General features: G+C 49.5%; 1 protein-coding gene across 1 annotated transcript in view; it reads left to right on the top strand.

The window, feature by feature from the left end:
- Positions 1 to 19,313, top strand: part of LOC125759519 (uncharacterized) — a 73,340-nt gene that overhangs the window by 32,170 nt on the left and 21,857 nt on the right. The window contains 2 exon segments of the mRNA XM_049418390.1: positions 9,472 to 10,163; positions 10,166 to 10,705. Of these exon segments, the coding sequence (XP_049274347.1) occupies positions 9,472 to 10,163; positions 10,166 to 10,705 (1,232 nt within the window).

Raw genomic sequence — 19,313 nt, 5'->3', positions numbered from 1 at the left:
GGATTACGTTTTTTGCACACCCTGTATCATAGTAACACATCATTTGCCCGGTTGCATATTTTACTGCCATTTTACTGCTTCTAGTCGCACCGATCATTCTTAAAAAGTCAACCCTGTCTCAGTCACTCGCACAAAGGATGAGGTTACCCGTCCCATTAGAGAGATTGAGCACAAGGACGCACTCGGTGATATCTGCATCAGCATGGTCATCCCAAAACCACAATATGGTTATGAAGGACGCCGTAGTAGAGCTCTCCGGAAATTTCGACCACCTGGGTTTCTCTAACGCGCACCTAAATCTAAGTACACGGGCCTCAAGCATTTTCGCCTCCTTCGATCATAAGGTTATCGGGTCCTAAAATATAAAAAAATTCGGCAGATCCCCTGTACCGTGGGAATCGATCTTCTGCGAAGCATGCGCGGGAGGGTGGCTGTGGGGTAATTTTTCACATTGAGCGAAACGTTACGGAATGACGCTAGAGAAATGTAGAAGTAGTGTACGCACACTCATGTGTTGAAGAGTCGCATATTTATTATGTAACCAGTTGTTTACAGTTGCCTAACGATGCCAACAACAACATGGGTGTTACCAACACTAGACGCGGTAAGCTGATATGTAGTGCTCATATTCTTCAATACTGGATAGCGCCAATCCGAACAGGACAAAGAAGGAACAGATATGTACAGGACAGGCGTTACTCGCAACTAAGCTTCATTCATGAAAGTTTCCTTAGATATATGGTACGCAGCCCAGTGGCACGCACAGGCGCACTGCATGTACGTTACAGTCACAGTTGCAGTTGTTACAGTTGTTATGCTTGCACTTGTCTGTTATGACGGAGAAGGCACGCACGTTTCACGAACCCGTGTGCATGTGTGGAACGGTTCTTGACAGTTCTTGAAAAAGGTCTTCATCACCGTGATCAGTGAACACCAGCAGCTGGACCGGACTTGTTAATCGGATCCGTTCGTAATCGCGGTTGGGAGGGGTCTAAGTGTAGTGAAGTGAAAGGTATAGTACACCTCGTGGAAATTCTGAATGCCTGTTACGATGAAATGATGCCTCCTGTCCTGGAGGTGGCAGCGAGGTCTATTGATGCCCTGTCCACACCCAAGCCGTCTTTCATGCGGTATAAAGACCAGGGGTTGTTGGGTCTTTATAAATCAATGTTGAAGTCACCACAAAAGACCGTTTAGAGGTTGTAAATCAAATGGGAACGCACCCTGAGACGCTGGAGGGGTGGCTGAAAGCGCGAAGGAGTCGGCCATCTCCTAGTCACTTCCGCCGCCCTTGCGGGACCTGCTCTTGGAAGCGCCGCTACTTTGAGAACCATAGGCTTTCGCAGGGTTCCCCATAAGGGGGGGGGGGGGCAAAAGTTCATCGCAGCGCCCCCCCCCCCCTACTAAGTCAATGTATGGCGCAGATTTTGCGCTCCCCCCCCCCTCTCAGATGACTAGAAGGGTCAATCTACGGGGCAGATTTCGCGCCCCCCCCCCCGCTGTTAGGTGATTAGGGGGGGCGGCCGCACGCCTATGTTGAGAACTGAACGCGCCCGAAGCGTAGCAAAGCCTCTGTTTCAAGGCAGTATCCGCGCAGGGGGTCACAAAGTAATGGTTTGCCGCCCGGGAAAAATTAGGCGTGCTGCACTTGCCTTGAGAGACAGCGACTTTCGTCGGCAAATGCCTCTGCGATTCTGCTGTCAGCGGCGTCGCGCGCTTTACCACTTGGACCATTCTGTGCTTCAGGGGAAACCATCACCGCCGCCCTTCCTATGTCGCCGACCAGCGGCGCGCCTTTGTTTTTCTTGGCACAAAAACAAACCTTCATCCCCCCTTCCTCTTCGAAACACGCCTAAGCTTATTTCCGACAAAATAAAAGTAACGAGATACCCGTGTCAGGCATAGTATCGCGGTACAATCAATACATCGTAAAAATATTTCACTACTGAGATACAAATACATTTTTCAAGTGTATCTCGATATATAAACATAGATACTCAAAAGTATCTCTGAAATACTATCGCGATGCTCGGAATGGCCGCAGCACCAATGTACAGAAAGTGAAGCCGAAACAGGACCAATCCGCTTGTGACGCTGCGATCGGTAGTCTGCAATGTGTCGTCTAAGAGTAGCAAGCGGCTTCACCAAAGTGGTGCAGGAGTAGAATGCCCGCTTCCCACTCAAAATGTGCGGGTTAGAATCGCTGCTGTAGATAGTGGCGCTTCACTTTCTTCTTTTCTCTACGCCCCTTTTTCACAAAATGTATTTTGCGCCACTGTCAAGTGTACCTAAGCAATGTAGATAGTGGGTTCTTATTCTTAATGTCACGTTTCATGGCTGTATTGGTTTTCCTTTCTTTCTTAGAACTAACTTCTGTTGCTACGTATTGCTACAAAAGTAGCGTAAAATGTGAAATCTCGTCTCGAGTCTCGTATTCGCAAAGATCTCGGATGCCATACTTTACGTTTTTGTTGAATCCTGGGTGGTGGCGCTGCAAAATAACTACGCTCACTGTCAAATTTTTTTTTTATTTTACTTCAAAGTTCGCATTACTTCTTGAAGCAACACGTAGCTACTGGAGCTAGTTTTAGGAATCAAAGGAAAACCAATACAGCTATAAAAGGTGACACTAAGAATAGAAACCCACCATCTACAGCTGCTCTTTCAGAAGCCGCGGAAGTGGCTATTTCGCGCAAAGAAAACACAAGGGGAGGGTTAAGGGGAGCGCAAACTTTCGACTGTTTATTCCAAATTTACAGCAGTAGTATATATATATATATATATATATATATATATATATATATATATATATATATATATATATATATATATATATATATATATATATATATATATATATATGCAAACGCATGCGCAGAAAGCGAGGCATACATCGAACAGATAACGTTTTGTGCAATGCAATACATAGGTATAGACATGCGCAAAAGGGCAGGCTCACAACAATCGGATGCCATCTTAATCACAACCTGCGATGCAAGAACGTGCTCTCTGCCTGCGAAAGGAACAATGGAGTGTCACTAATGCATAATAAACCTCGTGCTTTAGTGTGAAAAGCTTCCAACAGCTCCCGAGCAGTGCTGTCCCTGCTTCTCCCAAGAATCTTAATTTTATGCAGATACGGCTCACACTTGTGGGAAAAGCACGAGGTTTATTATGCATTAGTGACACTTCATTGTTCCTTTCGCAGGCAGAGAGCACGTTCTTGCATCGCAGATTGTGTTTAAGATGGTATCCGATTGTTGTGAGCCTGCCCTTTTGCGCATGTCTATACCTATGTATTGCATTGCACAAAGCGTTATCTGTTCGTTGTTTGCCTCGCTTTCTGCGCATGCGTTTGCATATATATATATATATATATATATATATATATATATATATATATATATATATATATATATACTACTGCAGTAAATTTGGAATAAACAGTCGAAAGTTTGCGCTCCCCTTAACCCTCCCCTTGTGTTTTCTTTGCGCGAAATAGCCACTTCCGTGGCTTCTGAAAGAACATGAACCGACTAGCCCAACAACGTGTGCTTCTGGATCTACAGCTGCGATTCGAACTCGGACCTTTTGAGTGGGAAGCGGGCATTCTACCCCTGTACCACTTCGGCGGAGCCACGCGAAACTCTTAAACGACGACACATTGCAGACTACCGATCGCAGCGCCGCAAGCGGATTGACCCTGTTTGGACTTCACTTTTCGAAGCTCGTTCTAATAATATCTGGGGTTTAACGTCCCAAAACCACGATATGATTATGAGAGACGCCGTAGTGGAGGGCTCCGGAAATTTTGACCACCTGGGGTTCTTTAACGTGCACCTAAATCTAAGTACACGGGCCTCAAACATTTTCGCCTCCATCGAAAATGCAGCCACCGCGGCCGGGATTCGATCCCGCGACCTTCGGGTGAGCATTCGAGCGCCATAACCACTAGACCACCGTGGCGGGGCACTCGAAGCTCGTTCTGAGCACTCCCCTATTCAAGTACACTCTAGTTGGGCGCATTCTCGGATCAACGAGGCATCGCTCACTTTTGTGCGGTGGCTTCGTGCGTATCTTCCGTAGGTTATTTATTTGCTTAAGTGTTGTTTACTGGCGTGACAGTTCAGAGAAGCTGAACTCACAAAATGTGTAGTCATATTTTATTTTTTATTTCTTCCTTGCTGTTAGTTGTCCCCGCGATACGTAGGTGGCGACGGTAGCAAAGAGTCGCCAACTACATGATACATGGGCTTCTATGGAAGTTACGCTACAAGTTTACAAATACCTTCGTTCCACCCAGAAAGAATTCACATAGGCCTTCTGTGCAATGAAATTAGCCCATTTTCGGGACGTCAAGCACTTTTCGCGTGTTTCGGATGGTTCGTGCACCCATGCAGACACATTTTCGTGTCGCTGGTTTTTATTTCTTTTAATGGTTCTTTTCGCAGTTACTTGCAGTGCCGTATGTAAGCAAAGTTACGTACGGAAGGATGTCGTCCCAGGTCTTCTAATCTACGTCGGAGTACCTTGCCAATATGTCGGGGAGGGTTTTATTCAGACGATCCGTGAGGCCATTCGTCTGCGGTTGGTAGGCAGTTGCCCTTCGTTGAGCTGTCTGGATGTATTTCAAGATCGCTTGCGTTAGGTATACCGTAAAAGCCGCACCCCTGTCTGTGATAAGGACTCCGGGGTCTCTGTGGCGCAGTAGGATGTTCTCGACGACGAACTTCGCTACCCTGGCACACTACCTTTGGGCAGGGCCCCGGTTTCAGCGTAGCTGGCGAGATATCCATGGCTACGACGATCCACTTGTGGCCGCACGTTGACGTCGGAAATGGCCCCAGCAAGTCCATCCCGATCTGTTCGAAGGTTCGGCGAGGTGTATCGATTGGCTGAAGAAATCCTGCTGCCTTTTCCGGCGGTGTCTTGCATCGCTGGCTGTCCTCACGTAGCGAGCGATGTCTGGGGTAAGGCGTGGCCATATGTTGTGATGAAGTTCCTCGACACCACTGAGAAGACCACGTAGCGGCCTCGACATCGTGTAAGCACGCGCACTAGAATAAGAGCGGCTCGCCCATTATAGAAGGACGCGTCCCTGCTTGTGCTCACGTGGCGCGCGAGAAAAAAAAAAGGAACATGCCACGTTGGCCAGGCAGACGGAGCCAGAAGCTGGAGCGGAGAAGACACGTTGGCCTGGTCAGACATCAACGTTCGCGAGGCCAACATTGTCGGTGACAGCTCGTTCAGCATCAAATCCCGGGGGACTTCGACAACGACACGTCTTCTGACACGGCGCCCAGCGGACGCAGACAAACCTGCGACAACCCGCCTGGCCCTTCTAGTCCAAGAAGCGCAGAATTGCAGCCACGACCACTGCGTCCAGCCCAAACTTATGAGCTTGTTGTTTCTTTGAACTTATTTCTCAAGAAGCTTTGCATGTTCATTCTCTACCTGTACTTTGTATGCATTGTCTGTGCACTTTTTATGTCAGAATTCATGTTTGTGCGCCGTACCAGTTGCGTCCTCTTGCTTGCTGCCCTAACAAGCGTCTCTTACACCACGCACCCTATGCTATATCGGCAGACTTGATTACTTTAGGTAGTATACGAACGCTGCTCGGTAAATGATTAAGTGCTACGTGACGTCAGCTGGCAAAAAAAAAAGACTTCGAGGACGCTTGAGCTTCGCCTTCAATAGTAGAACGCGACAGTGCAATCGGGCCCCGTGCACATCGCATTTCATTTGCCAGCCCTTCTTCGGTTTGCGGTGCATGCCTCAACCACGGCCGCTACATAAAATTTTTATGTAGCGGCCGTGCCTCAACCTTGCCTTAAGAAAACGAACGACTGTGGGCGTAACATTGGCCGTTTCAAACTATCCTAGAATGCCTACTGCAAGTACAGTTATTAAATGCCCACTACGCCACAATTCTTCCTCTTGCAAATCAGCGATGGGCCCACTATGCATCCGTAAGACAACACGCGAACCTACGCAGCTGCTCACGTTGTTGATGTTTTAGATGCGAAGCGCCTTTTGGCGGAGTTCAATCCGGTGGTGGTAGGGTGGTGTGCGGTGTGACCACCCTTACTGCGCATGCCATAACCCTCTCCACATATACCTCCTCTCCACTTACCCTCTCGCGCTCCTCATTCTCTCCTGCGACGAGTAGGCAGCAGCATGGTCCCTCAATACTTTTTACTGGTCATGAAACTCCCGCGAAAGTTTCATATAGGGACAAAAGTGGCCACCAAAGGCGCCACCGTAAGCAGAAGGGCATTGATCTCCCGCGCTTGGTAGGGCAGTTGCGCGTTCGCGCAAGCGTTTGCTATCAAATACATTTCTTCAGATACTTTTCTTCTCCGTGGTCTCACTATCAAATCATATCATTGATTAGTATTGTCAATGTAGTACATGACGCGTGTTGTGAAATTGCCCAAGTCATTGACTGCTGGCTTTTTGACTGAGGGCGTCTGTCAAGTGATGCGTGTGTTCGTGACGTTCCTAGATTTCTCCGATTCCCGCATAGTCCCTTTCGTGCTTAAACCGAAAACTGTGACTGGCTCTAGATGACTAACAGGTTAACATATTTTGCGCTAGAGGTTGCGGAGTAGCCGTGCTCTGGCTGCAAGTAACGCTCATTTTCGTACTAATTGTCACTTTATTCTATAGGGCATCACGAAGCTGCAAAGAAAAGTTCCCGTGCCAATAAACACGCCTTTTTTGAGGCTAACTTGGCATTAATAGCTTTGAAGTACATCTTGATGGATATCGTTAGCGAAACATAGCTTCAAAAATCAAAAGCGCAGATTAAGATATCACAGAACGGAGAGGAATGCTCGTGTTGTTTTTCTTTTTTTTTCTTTGCTGTCATGACTTGCGCTTTTGATTTTGAAGATTTAAAAAAATCATGAGGTGGAACTGCTGTGAGCTGCTTTTGCTTGATATAGGCACTATGTGCGATTTTTAAGTGAAAGGTTTTGATTTTACGCATGCAGATTTCATAACACTGCCGAGTTCCAATATACGCGGCTCCTTTTTTTTTTATCCATTCCCATATACTGTCGCAATGACCACGAGTTCTAAGTTGGCGTTCCAGTTAGCCACCCTGTTCTTTCTATGTAAACACTAGCAAAAATCGAAATCTACCCGGAGCTTTCATCAACCCAGTTATTCAGCTTAAACTGATCAATTACACATAAAACTGCATTAGTCTTTTTGAACCTTTCTTGAAAGTTTCTAGACCAAGCGACAGCACCAGCAAACAGCGCTATCAAAGTAAAACAAAATATTCAATTTGGCCCATGGCATCACTTTATAGTTTCTATCATTATCCAGATAGCAAACGCACGCACTCCGAACACCACACTTCACATATAACTCCAAACACACTGAAACACACTACATACATAATTCTAGGCATGGCGTCTTCCACCAGTCTTGGTCGATCTCGAGGCAGCGAAACGATGTTTCCATTCACTGTGCACACGTCCGCACGTAGAATGTCACTTGCATCGAAATGTTTTTCACACACGTGAACGTACTTGGAGTCAAACGAAAATCCGACAGTCTCCTGTCACGGAATTGCACGTTTCCACCTGTCGCGTTGTTCTGCGTCGGCTGGTAAACAGAACAGGAAGACTTTTTCGACGGTGTCCTTGTATCCCGAGCGACAGCCCGGCACACGGCAGGTGTTGGGCATCGCTGTCACGGCGAGGTGACCACAAAAAGAAAAAAAGGGCGCAACCAGCACAAACAGCGCCACTACGCGCCCACACTCCGCTAATGGCGGCCAGCAGCAGCCGGCTTCCTCAGTCCCCCTTCCAGCAACGCCAGCGCCGCGGCACGGAAAGTGCGGGTGGTATATGAAGCTCTCCCATTGAGTTACGCGGGAGTTTCATGACCAGTAAAAGCATTGAGGGACCATGGCAGCAGCGACGCCTCCGGCGCCTTGACGTGGCACGAGCGGCCGATGGCCGCCTCTGCTTCTGTGGCTCTAGACCGGCGCTGTCTAGACGCGGGGCGCTCGTGCTCTCCTTCCCTCGCTGAAGTAGTGTGCCTCGATGTGTAAACGCGCAACAAAACGCGCATCAAGGCACCCTACGCTGAAGAATCCCACGACGACACCAATGGAATGAACTGCAGAGAGGCAGACGCACATGATCTTGCGACTTTGTGGGAGTCGAATACCTCGGACGCCGGTATTTCCACGCAGCGAGAGCTGGATGGAGACTGGAAGACAGTGCTGATTCTAAACCAGAGGAAGGCAGAGGCTCGAGAACGCAAGAAAAAAAAGTTACACCATCTCCCGCTCAAGCTAACCATCTCCCCGCTGCTTCGCATGCACACCGGGTTCCCTTTAGAGGGCGATGGTGTAATTTTTTTTTTGCAGCTGAATATGACTAAATATTTCTGAGCGCTTTGTAATGGGTGGGCCTTTAAAACACCCACTCGAAGCGCAGTTCACATGTTTTGACACCTGGCGCAATTCGACGCTTCTGCCACGCAATATTACGTGCGTCGAGAAGACAACTTCCACTAAATGGCATTCGAATAGTGTTTTTATTTCCGAAGTAGTTTGAAGGAACAGCGTCGGTCTGTTGTAGAACACCTGCTTTCCACGCAGAAGGTCTGGGTTCAGATCTCACTCAAACTGAAGATTTTTATTTTAGATGTGAAGCATCTTATGGCGGAGTTCAATCCGGTGGTGGTGGTGTGCGGCGTGACCACCCTTACTGCGCATGCGCAAACCTTCTCCACTTCCCCGCCCCATTCCCTCTTTCTCATTTCCCTCTCCACATCACCTCTCCCCTTCCCTTTCCCCCTCTCATTTCCCTATTTCACAGCCTCTCCACTTCCCCTCCTATCTCTCCTCCCCTTCACCCCCCTCTTTCCTCCCCCTTTCCCCCTCTCATCTCCCCTCCCCCTCTCCACTTCCCCTCTCCCCTTTCCCCTCACCACTCCACCTCTGAAACGCGGGCTCTACATGCCGAAACACTGCTTCGCATCGCCTCATGGTCGCCTTTAGCGGGAGATGGTGTGATTTTTTATTTTATTTACATCTTGCTCGAATTTGCAGTCAAGAAAAGATGATGATATTTCGCTGACAACCAACGACGCCGACACCGAATTTCTGTGAAACGTGTTTTTAACGCTCTCGCGTTAAAAACACGTTCCACGCTCACCGTCGTGACTACGAGCGGCGCTGAATACTCCTGTCACATAGCCCAGGGAGCACACAACGTCGGGCCGATATTGGTTTACGGCGGCTATGCGAGCCGCAATCTCGGCCCAGTGTTGCCGGCTGTGAGCTATTATTGGCTGAGACGTACCGACTGGCGCAGCTGTCCTTTCAAGCAGCTGCGCCTGTCGGTAGGTTCGACTTGAACGGCACTGTTACATACCTCAGGAACAACTCCTTGTTTTTAGTTCCTGCCGATAAAGACGGCGGTTTTACTGTGCTTGAAAAAGGAGCTATAATTCTAAGGCATTAGCCGCGATAAGTTCTGTCTTTGTAAGACGAAACGACGTATGCCCTGAAAAAGTCAAGAGAGAGGCGCGTAGGTTGTGTAGGAGTCTTGATCTAGAAACAGTTTGTTGCGATCTGGACAAGACCAAGGGTCTGTGTTTGCGGATGTTTTTTTCTGCAAAGACACATAAAGAGGATTGCCCGTTCCGTGTAATTATTTCAGAGAAGGGCTGTTGGCAGGAAACAGTTGCCCGGTTTCTACAGGCAAAACTCAATGTTTTAACCGTTGACGACCCTTTCATGATTAGCAGCTCTGACAATGTGATTGATTTTTTAAAACAGAACACTCATGCAAACTTTTCTGTCTTCTCTCTGGACATTAAAGATCTGTTTTATTCTTTACCTCATAAGGAACTTTTTCTGTGCGTGGAAGACGCTATTGACAACCACGGCACTGTGAGCTTCCAGAACGAACTCGGTCTATCCACTAGCCAGTTTTTAGAGCTTTTAAAGTTTTATTTGTCTTCCACGTTCGCCGATTACGGTGGCCAAACGTTTTTGCAGAGAGAAGGCGTTTGTATTGGTTCCTGTCTCGCCCCCTTTTTAAGCGACCTCTATCTCGCGCACTACGACAGGGTTCTGGGGACTCGCTTGGAAGCAACGATGGTTGCTAAGGTTTTTCGATACGTCGATGACTGGTGTTCGTACAGTGTGACAGTGAATCCGTAGCGCTTGCTACATCGACCATTTGCTCGGTTTTCCGCGAATGCCTGGAACCTTTTGTAATAACTTGTGAAGAGCCAGTCAATGGACGCATTAGATTCTTAGACCTCACCCTTCATATTTTAGACAGTCACACGTGTTGGTGCTACGAGCCCCGAGGAAAGAATTCCCTCCTACCGTACGCATCTGCGCATTCGAAATTAGTCAAACGGGGCATCATCAATCTGTGTTTTAGAAATGCTCTCCTAAAAACGTGTGGACATCGCACGCAGGAAAGTTTTGACAACCAAGTTTCGCGCCTCTGCGCAGCTGGCTACCCTATGCAGGTGCTTACGGCGGTGGCTGGCAGCATGTTAAAGAAATGCAATACTGGAAATCGTGAGGTCACTTCGCAGACCCCCAGAAAAAAAGTCGTTGTGGTGCCTAATATGCATAACCTGAGCCACAATCTAAAAAAGATTGGCAAAAGAGTTGGTGTGGATGTTGTTTTTTCCGCCCCATTAAAACTTTCTGGTTTGTGCGCACGTGTGAATAATTCGACGCAGAAGCGTTATAACTGCAGCAAGAAGCATCGCGATCAGTTTGTGCCATGCGCAGAAGGTGTTGCTTACTCTATCACCTTGTCATGTGGGAAAGAGTACGTTGGGCAGACGGCCAGATGCCTGAATGACCGCCTAAGAGAACATTCTTACAATGTAACCAAACTGGCGACGACTGGTCATCTGGCAGCACATTGCATGCGTTGTGGCTGTAAGCCCATTTTTAACGAAACCAAAGTGATCGCGAGTAGTTCAGACCAGATGACCAGGGAGAATGTAGAGGCTTTCGAGATTAACAAAAACAAAGATTGTGTAAGCTGCCCGTCTATTTCGCTAACTCAAAAAGAGATAGCATTCCTGTCGCGGTAGCGGTGGTGCTGTGGCCGTTAAGCAGTTTGTTGGTATGAAGGTGATGTTGACACGTGTTCCCCTCTTTCTTGCGCTCGGTATTGCCACGTGCGTTTCATTATCGCTTTTGTTGTATTCGGTTTTCGGCCACAAAGACTGTCAACAACGCTCAGCGCGAACCGCGCCTCATAGTTCGAGAAGCCTCGCGATCATTGTAGATCGTTTTGTTAAGATTGCGCGCAAGACGCGCACACTCGAGCTTATTCTAGAATTTGCACGACAGCCAGCGATAACGCTGGAATATTCGACGGCACATGTTTAAATGAGAGAGAGAGAGAGAGACTCTTTATTGGAAAAACAGATTTTTGCCGGCGTCATTATATAACCGCTGGCATGCTACTCTGTGTAGGGAGTGGGAAGGGGATTGACAGACTAAAGAAGAGAGGGAAGGAAATAATAATAAAAAGAAAGAATATAAAAAAATGAAATGCGCAAGTGAACCTGATAGAAATATTTACAACGAGTGTGTCAGGTAAGTGAAGCCTTTGCTGTATGAAATAATCATGCAATCGGTAAAGCTTTCCTACTAGACCAATGTTTGACAAGTAATTAAACAGGGACTGTAAAACCCGTCACTGTTTAGAAGGGCCGGCCGACGCGCTTCACCGCTTGTCAGTTGATCGACGGACGACGCCCTGTTCACCGCTATCATTGTACAGCGTGTATTGCTGTAGTTCTAGTTCTCATTTTCCGGCCACAAGTTCGGCCAAATAAACAGTTTCACCCTGCAAAGCCCGACTGCTGTCTTCGTCGACGTCACGACCACGTGACATCTGGTAGAGGTGCTGCTTCATGATCCGGACGCCACCGCGGAGCGCTGACCCAAGCCCAAGCCGCGAAGATAACGACTCTAAGGACAACCAGGATCCTCGAACCAGCCACCGGCAGAAAGGACTACCCCCCCAATACGGACTCTACCGGACAAGACAAAAGCCACGGCGTCAAGGACAACAGGCACGATGACGGCCGCAGCGAACCCTGCCGCGATAGTGATGCAGCCGCCAAGGGAGCCGCCGACATTTCGTGGTTCGCCATGTGAAGACCCCGAAACCTGGCTGGAGACGTTCGAAAGGGTCGCAACATTTAACAACTGGAACGCCGATAACAAGCTGCGTCACGTGTACTTCTACTTGGAAGAAGCAGCAAGGACATGGCTCGAGAACCGGGAGTCCACGCTTCGAACCTGGGATCTCTTTCGCAATGCTTTTTTGGAGACGTTCACGAGCGTCGTCCGAAAGGAAAGGGCCGCAACCTTGCTGGAGACACGGGTTCAGCTCCCGAACGAAAACGTGACCATCTTCGCGGAAGAAATGACCCGGCTGTTCCGCCACGCTGACCCCAACATGCCTGAAGAAAAGAAGGTTCGTTTCCTCATGCGGGGAGTAAAGGAACAGCTCTTCGCTGGCCTTATGAGGAATCCGCCGAATACCGTCCAAGAATTTGTCTCCGAAGCAACAACAATCGAGAAAACGCTTGAGATGCGAACACGGCAATACAACCACAGCGTCTCGGCCACAAGCTACGCCGACGTTCAAGCGCTAGAATCCGCCGACCTGCGTGAGACGATTCGAACAATCGTGCAAGAGGAGCTGCGAAAACTTCTACCTTCGTCGCAATCTCAAGTAGATTCCATCGCCGACGCCGTGCGCCAGGAGATCCAGCATTCACTCGGTGCGCCTCAGCTAGTAGAGCCGCAGCCGCAAGCTATGAGCTATGCTGCTGCATCCCGCCGTCATGCTCCTCTTCCACGCCCACGCCAAGACGACACACCGCCGCAATACCGTCGCCAGACGCCGCCGCCGCCACCGACGCCCTACCGTCCACCTGTCGGCCAGACGCCGCCGCCGCCACCGACGCCCTACCGCCCACCTGTCGGCCAGCGCTACACCCCGAGGAAGACCGATGTCTGGCGCGCCCCTGACAACCGCCCGCTCTGCTACCACTGCGGGGAGACCGGCCACACGTACCGCCGCTGCCAGTACCGTCAGATGGGGCTACGCGGATTCGCCGTCAACGCACCGCGCCCGCAGCCAGGCGGACGGCCTCGCGACATCAACGACTACCTCACCGGAACACAGTGGCAAGAACGACGACCTTCCCGCTCCCCGTCGCCCGGCCGTTACATGTCACCGCACCGCCGGCAGTACACTGGCCCAAACCGGGGCCGGTCGCCTAGCCCGTATCCGGAAAACTAAGGGCAGCAACCGATGGAGGTGCGGTTGCTGAACGACGAAATGCTGAAGATCCTCCGCCGTCGACGACGACGCCGCGACGAAGTTCCGAGCCCCCGCCGCACGCCCAACGACGTCCTGAAGACGAAACTTTGCGACCGGAAGCAGACCTGACGACGCAACGCGGAAGCAGCGGTGCAAACCAACGTAGCCGTGACCCGACGCCGCGACGTAACCGCAACGCAAGACGGCGGACTAGCGACCTCGACGTTCTGATCGACGGCCACAACGTCACCGCTCTCGTCGATACTGGAGCCGACTATTCCGTCATCAGTGGGCCGTTCGCTGCACAGTTCAAGAAAGTTAGGACTGCTTGGGAAGGCCCCGAGATCCGGACCGCTGGAGGCCATCTGATAACGCCGATTGGTGTCTGCGCTGCGCGAATTACTATCAATAACCGGACTTATCCTGCGAGCTTTGTAATCCTACAAAACTGCTCCAGGGATGTGATACTTGGAATGGACTTCCTAAGTGACCACGGCGCCGTCATCGACCTGAGGTCTGAGACGATAACACTGACCTCAAACAAAGCGCTCCCGCCCCACGCGATGCCAGGCAACCATGCATTGAATGTGATAGAAGAGCAGGTGACCATTCCGCCGCGCTCCAGCGTCGTTATTTCCGTCGGCACCGAAAAACCTGCGAACCTTGAAGGCGTCATCGAGGGCGATCAGCACCTACTCCTGAACCGTCAAATTTGCGTCGCACGAGGTATAGCCGAGCGGCGTGACGGTAAAGCAAAGGTAGTGCTGACAAACTTCAGCCACGAATATAGGCACCTCAACATTGGTACGACGGTTGCCTACATCGGCGAATGTTTAGCCGCCAGCGATGCTTTCGCCCTCTTCGATGCTGCCGAACCTGCTTCGACGAATAGAGGTCCCGAACCGGATTTTGACGTCAACCCGAGCCTTCCGAAGGCCAAGCAAGACCAGCTCAAAGCCCTGCTCCTGCAATACAAGGACTGTTTCTTGTCGTCATCGCGGGTCCGACAAAGCACCGCAGTATAACAGAAGAAAATTCTCGACCACTCCGTCAGAGCCCTTACAGAGTTTCTACTCGAGAGCGCGACGCGATAAAGAAACAAGTCGACGAGATGCTACGCGACAACATCATCCAGCCGTCCAAGAGTCCGTGGGCGTCACCCGTGGTGTTAGTGAAGAAGAAGGACGGGACACTGCGGTTCTGCGTTGATTATCGGCGCCTGAACAAAGTCACGAAGAAGGACGTGTACCCCCTCCCACGAATAGACGACACCCCGTATCCACTTCACAACGCGACGTACATTTCGTCGATGAACCTCAAGACCGGCTACTGGCAAATCGAAGTCGACGAGAGAGACCGAGAAAAGACTGCCTTTATAACACCCGACGGCCTCTTTGAGTTCAAGATCATGCCTTTCGGTCTTTGCTCGGCACCTGCGACGTTCCAACGTGTCATGGACACCGTACTGGCCGGATTGAAGTGGCAGACGTGCCTTGTGTATTTGGACAACGCCGCCGTGTTTTCCTCGACCTTCGACGAGCATCTCCGGCGGCTTGAGGCAGTACTTCAAGCAATCAAGGCCTCTGGACTGACCCTGAAGCCAGAAAAGTGCCGATTCGCGTACGACGAGCTCTTGTTTCTGGGTCATGTGATCAGCAAGTCTGGAGTGCGCCCAGACCCGCGGAAAACAGTTGCCATCACCGACTTCGCGCCACCCACCGACAAGAAGGCCGTGCGCCAATTTCTCGGCTTATGCGCCTATTACAGGCGCTTCGTCAAAAACTTTTCACGTATCGCCGAACCACTGACGCTTCTCACGAAGAATAACGTGGAATTCAGGTGGGAAACGGCGCAAGTGCGAGCCTTTCAAGAACTTAAACGACGCCTGCAGACGCCACCCATACTTGCGCATTTCGACGATTGCGCCGATACGGAAATACACATCGACGCAAGCAGCGTAGGACTCGGTGCCGTCCTTGTGCAAAAGACTGACGGGCTTGAAAGGGTTATCAGTTATGCTAGCCGGTCACTATCCAAGGCAGAAACGAAACTATTCCACAACAAAAAAGGAATGCCTTGCCATCATCTGGGCCACGTCAAAGTTTCGCCCCTACCTCTATGGCAGGCCCTTCAAAGTTGTCAGTGACCATCACGCCTTATGTTGGCTAGCTAACTTGAAGGACCCTTCAGGTCGTCTCGCACGATGGAGTCTGAGGGTTCAAGAATTCGATATTACCGTCGTGTACAAGTCCGGACGAAAACACTCTGACGCCGACTGCCTGTCTCGTGCCCCCGTCGACGCGCCGCCACAAGACGACGACGATGACTGCTTCCTCGGAACTATAAGTGCCGACGACTTCGCCGGAAGGCAACGGGCCGACGTGGAACTGGGGGGCCTTATTGAGTACCTCGAGTGCAAGACCGCCGTTGTTCCGAAGGTATTCAAGCGAGGACTGCCGTCGTTTTTCTTACAGAACGGCGTTCTCCTGAAGAAGAACTTCTCGCCCCTTCAAACCGACTACCTTCTCGTCGTACCCTCATCATTGCGACCAGACGTCCTCCAGGCCCTACACGACGACCCGACGGCTGGACACCTCGGTGTTTCCCGCACGCTCGCCAGAATACAGGAAAGATACTACTGGCCACGCGTTGCTGCCGACGTCGCCCACTACGTTAAGACTTGCCGAGATTGCCAGCGACGGAAGACACCGCCGACTAGGCCAGCGGGACTTCTGCAGCCAATCGAACCACCTCACCGGCCGTTCCAGCAAATCGGGATGGACCTACTGGGGCCGTTCCCGACGTCGACTTCCGGCAACAAGTGGATCGTCGTAGCAACTGACTACCTCACCCGCTACGTCGAGACAAAGGCCTTGCCCAAAGGCAGTGCCGCCGAGGTAGCCAAGTTCTTCGTGGAGAACATCGTCTTGCGTCATGGCGCCCCAGTGGTCCTCATCACAGACAGAGGTACCGCCTTTACTGCGGACTTAACTCAGGCGATCTTCAAATAAAGCGAGACGAGCCACCGCCGCACCACCGCCTACCACCCACAGACCAATGGCCTCACCGAACGTCTAAATAAGACCATCGCCGACGTGCTGGCCATGTACGTCGACGTCGAACACAAGGCATGGGACGCCATCCTTCCGTACGTGACCTTCGCGTACAACACGGCCGTACAAGAAACGACACAGATGACGCTATACAAGTTGGTCTACGGACGGAGTCCGGCAACGACGCTCGACGCCATGTTACCAAACGTGACCGACGAGGAAAACATCGACGTGACCACCTACCTACAGCGCGCCGAAGAAGCACGACAGCTCGCCCGCCTACGGATCAAGAACCAGCAGACGACTGACAGCCGCCGCTACAACCTTCGACGACGCCACATGGAATACCAACCCGGTGACCGTGTATGGGTATGGACGCCAATACGCCGACGGCGACTTAGTGAGAAGCTTCTTCGACGATACTTCGGACCGTACAGGGTACTTCGACGCCTCGGCGCCCTCGACTACGCGGTTGTCCCTGACTGCATTACGAACTCTCAGCGGCGCCGTGCACGACCTGAAGTCGTCCATGTCGTGCGCCTCAAACCATATTACGCGCATTAGAGAAATTGAGGACTGTCATTTTGGTTTATTATTGTACTTTCTTGCTTGTGCTTATTGTATATTGTACTTTGTTGCTTTATTCTTGTTATTTATTGTTGCATGTATTGCCCCCCCCTCCCCGTGTTCTGTTTTAAGCATCAGGACGATGCTTTTTCAGAGGGGGGCCTTACCACGTGCGTTTGTTTATCACTTTTGCTGTATTCGGTTTTCGGCCACAAAGACTGTCAGCAACGCTCAGCGCGAACCGCGCCTCATAGTTCGAGAAGCTTCGCGATCATTGTAGATCGTTTTGTTAAAATTGCGCGCAAGACGCGCACACTGGAGCTTATTCTAGAATTTGCACGACAGCCAGCGATAACGCTGGAATATTCGACGGCACATGTTTAAATGCCGACGCGCTTCACCGCTTGTCAGTTGATCGACGGACGACGCCCTGTTCGCCGCTATCATTGTACAGCGTGTATTGCTGTAGTTCTAGTTCTCATTTTCCGGCCACAAGTTCGGCTAAATAAACAGTTTCACACTGCAAAGGCCGACTGCTGTCTTCGTCGACGTCACGACCACGTGACAGTATTTATTCTGTTATCGTGAGCAATAAACGTCAGTTGTTAGTAGCGCCGTGCCCTCGTCCCTTCTTGCTCGTGTTCGTGTCTCCTTGCGCTGAAACATAAGAAATGCAGTACCAACTAGCCCACCAGTCGGTTTTATTGGACATATCATACCATTAAGGTATTGACAAAGTTGATTGAATAAAACTAAAAACTAATTTTTCAAATGCTTTACAAATTCAACAGCCTGTTTCATAGAACATTGACCAAAATGTCCTTATGCACATGCGTTCATTCTCCTACTCCAATCATCAAATGTTATTTATTTCAGAGTAGCGACCCGGGAACAACTCTCAATGTAACCACTACACGATGTGTCTCGTTTAATGAAGGCACGAGTGTTTTCACAGAGCTTCCTATTTTAGAACCTTCACAATGTCACTCGCTACAAGCAAGTGGTACACATAACTTTTTGTTTCAGCACTACTGTAGCTTTCCCTGCCATTGCTTTGCAACAGCCTTCACAATTACAGCAATCTATACTCAGTGTGAAAAAGAAGTGTTGCTAAATGTGCACTTCTACTTGCACACTTGCTACCAAGTTAGATGTGATACTCTGTGCAAAGTTTGACATGTAGATTAAATTACAGTATGTGTACCCCATCACATGCACTATCCAAGAAATTTGAAGCCAGCTCATTTCCTCTAAACTGAGTAATTCATGAAGCAAGAAACAATAATTTGTGCACACAATTTTGTATTGCGTCAACATACCGTACACTATCACTGCTTTTCAATATAAGGCTTGCATTTGTCCGCCTGGTAAACTTTGGTGGCGCAGAGGAGACTCTTGAGCTTCTTACGACTTGGTGTGGGTAGCTTGGAAACCAATGATCTCTCTTTTGTCCAGTTTTCTGAGAAGAAAAAAATTGAGCCGTGAGAAAAAGCAAGAAAGAAATGATGAAAGAAAAATTGGATCAATAAGTAAAGTGTCCACAACCATATCTTGTGAGGATTTTGGACCATGAGTTTACTTTCAGTAATGGAACATCCTCTGCTGACTTGGGGTAGGTTCAGAGATAAGGCATCCAAGCGTATACTGATATGAGCAGTTTCTTGAAGGCTGTGGTTGGGTTGAAGGAGGAAAAAACAATGATTACTATGGTAGAAGCGTGAGTGAATTTGCGATTCATGTCCGAGAAGAATGTATATGAGAACACTGGATGAGAAAAATAGTGTTCACATAGCATTGCTTTGCTTGTGAATTTGTTTTAGTGGTGACCTTCAGTGGACAGTGTGTGACCCAAGCCTCAGTTAGAGGATACTAAGTTAGTTAATTGCCCAACTCTATAAACTGTATGGTATGTGCAAATGTAATATGTGTGATTGTAAACTTACGAAAATGTATAAATGCTTATACATACTATAAGTTCACTTGGCTCTACCGTGCATTGGATTTACGAGCATTTATCGCAGAAGACTCATTTGTGCAGAAATAGGTAAAACTTATGCTGTGATCTGTGTTACAAGTTTAGCAGTAAAGATATTTTCTGCAAAAGTGAGAACGAAGTAAATAATCTTATAAAGTGTCATTGGAATCCACAAGCGGTGCATCTGATCAGCTGGACGAGTCGTAAAACATTTTGAAATTACAAAAAAGGTAGCGCATGCAAAAAAAATAAAGCTATGTTCAAATGCGAAGCAGTGCATTTTCACTCACCGGTGCGCACGCCCACATGGTGCATAGTTATTCCGTTTTCGTAGGTAGTGTCCGAGCTCCTTCCAGGCATTGA

Source organism: Rhipicephalus sanguineus, chromosome 8 (genome assembly GCF_013339695.2).
Source record: "Rhipicephalus sanguineus isolate Rsan-2018 chromosome 8, BIME_Rsan_1.4, whole genome shotgun sequence".
In the NCBI taxonomy this organism is placed as follows: Eukaryota; Metazoa; Arthropoda; class Arachnida; order Ixodida; family Ixodidae; genus Rhipicephalus; species Rhipicephalus sanguineus.
Note: the sequence above shows the minus strand (reverse complement) of the source record. Positions and strands in the feature narration are given on the sequence as shown.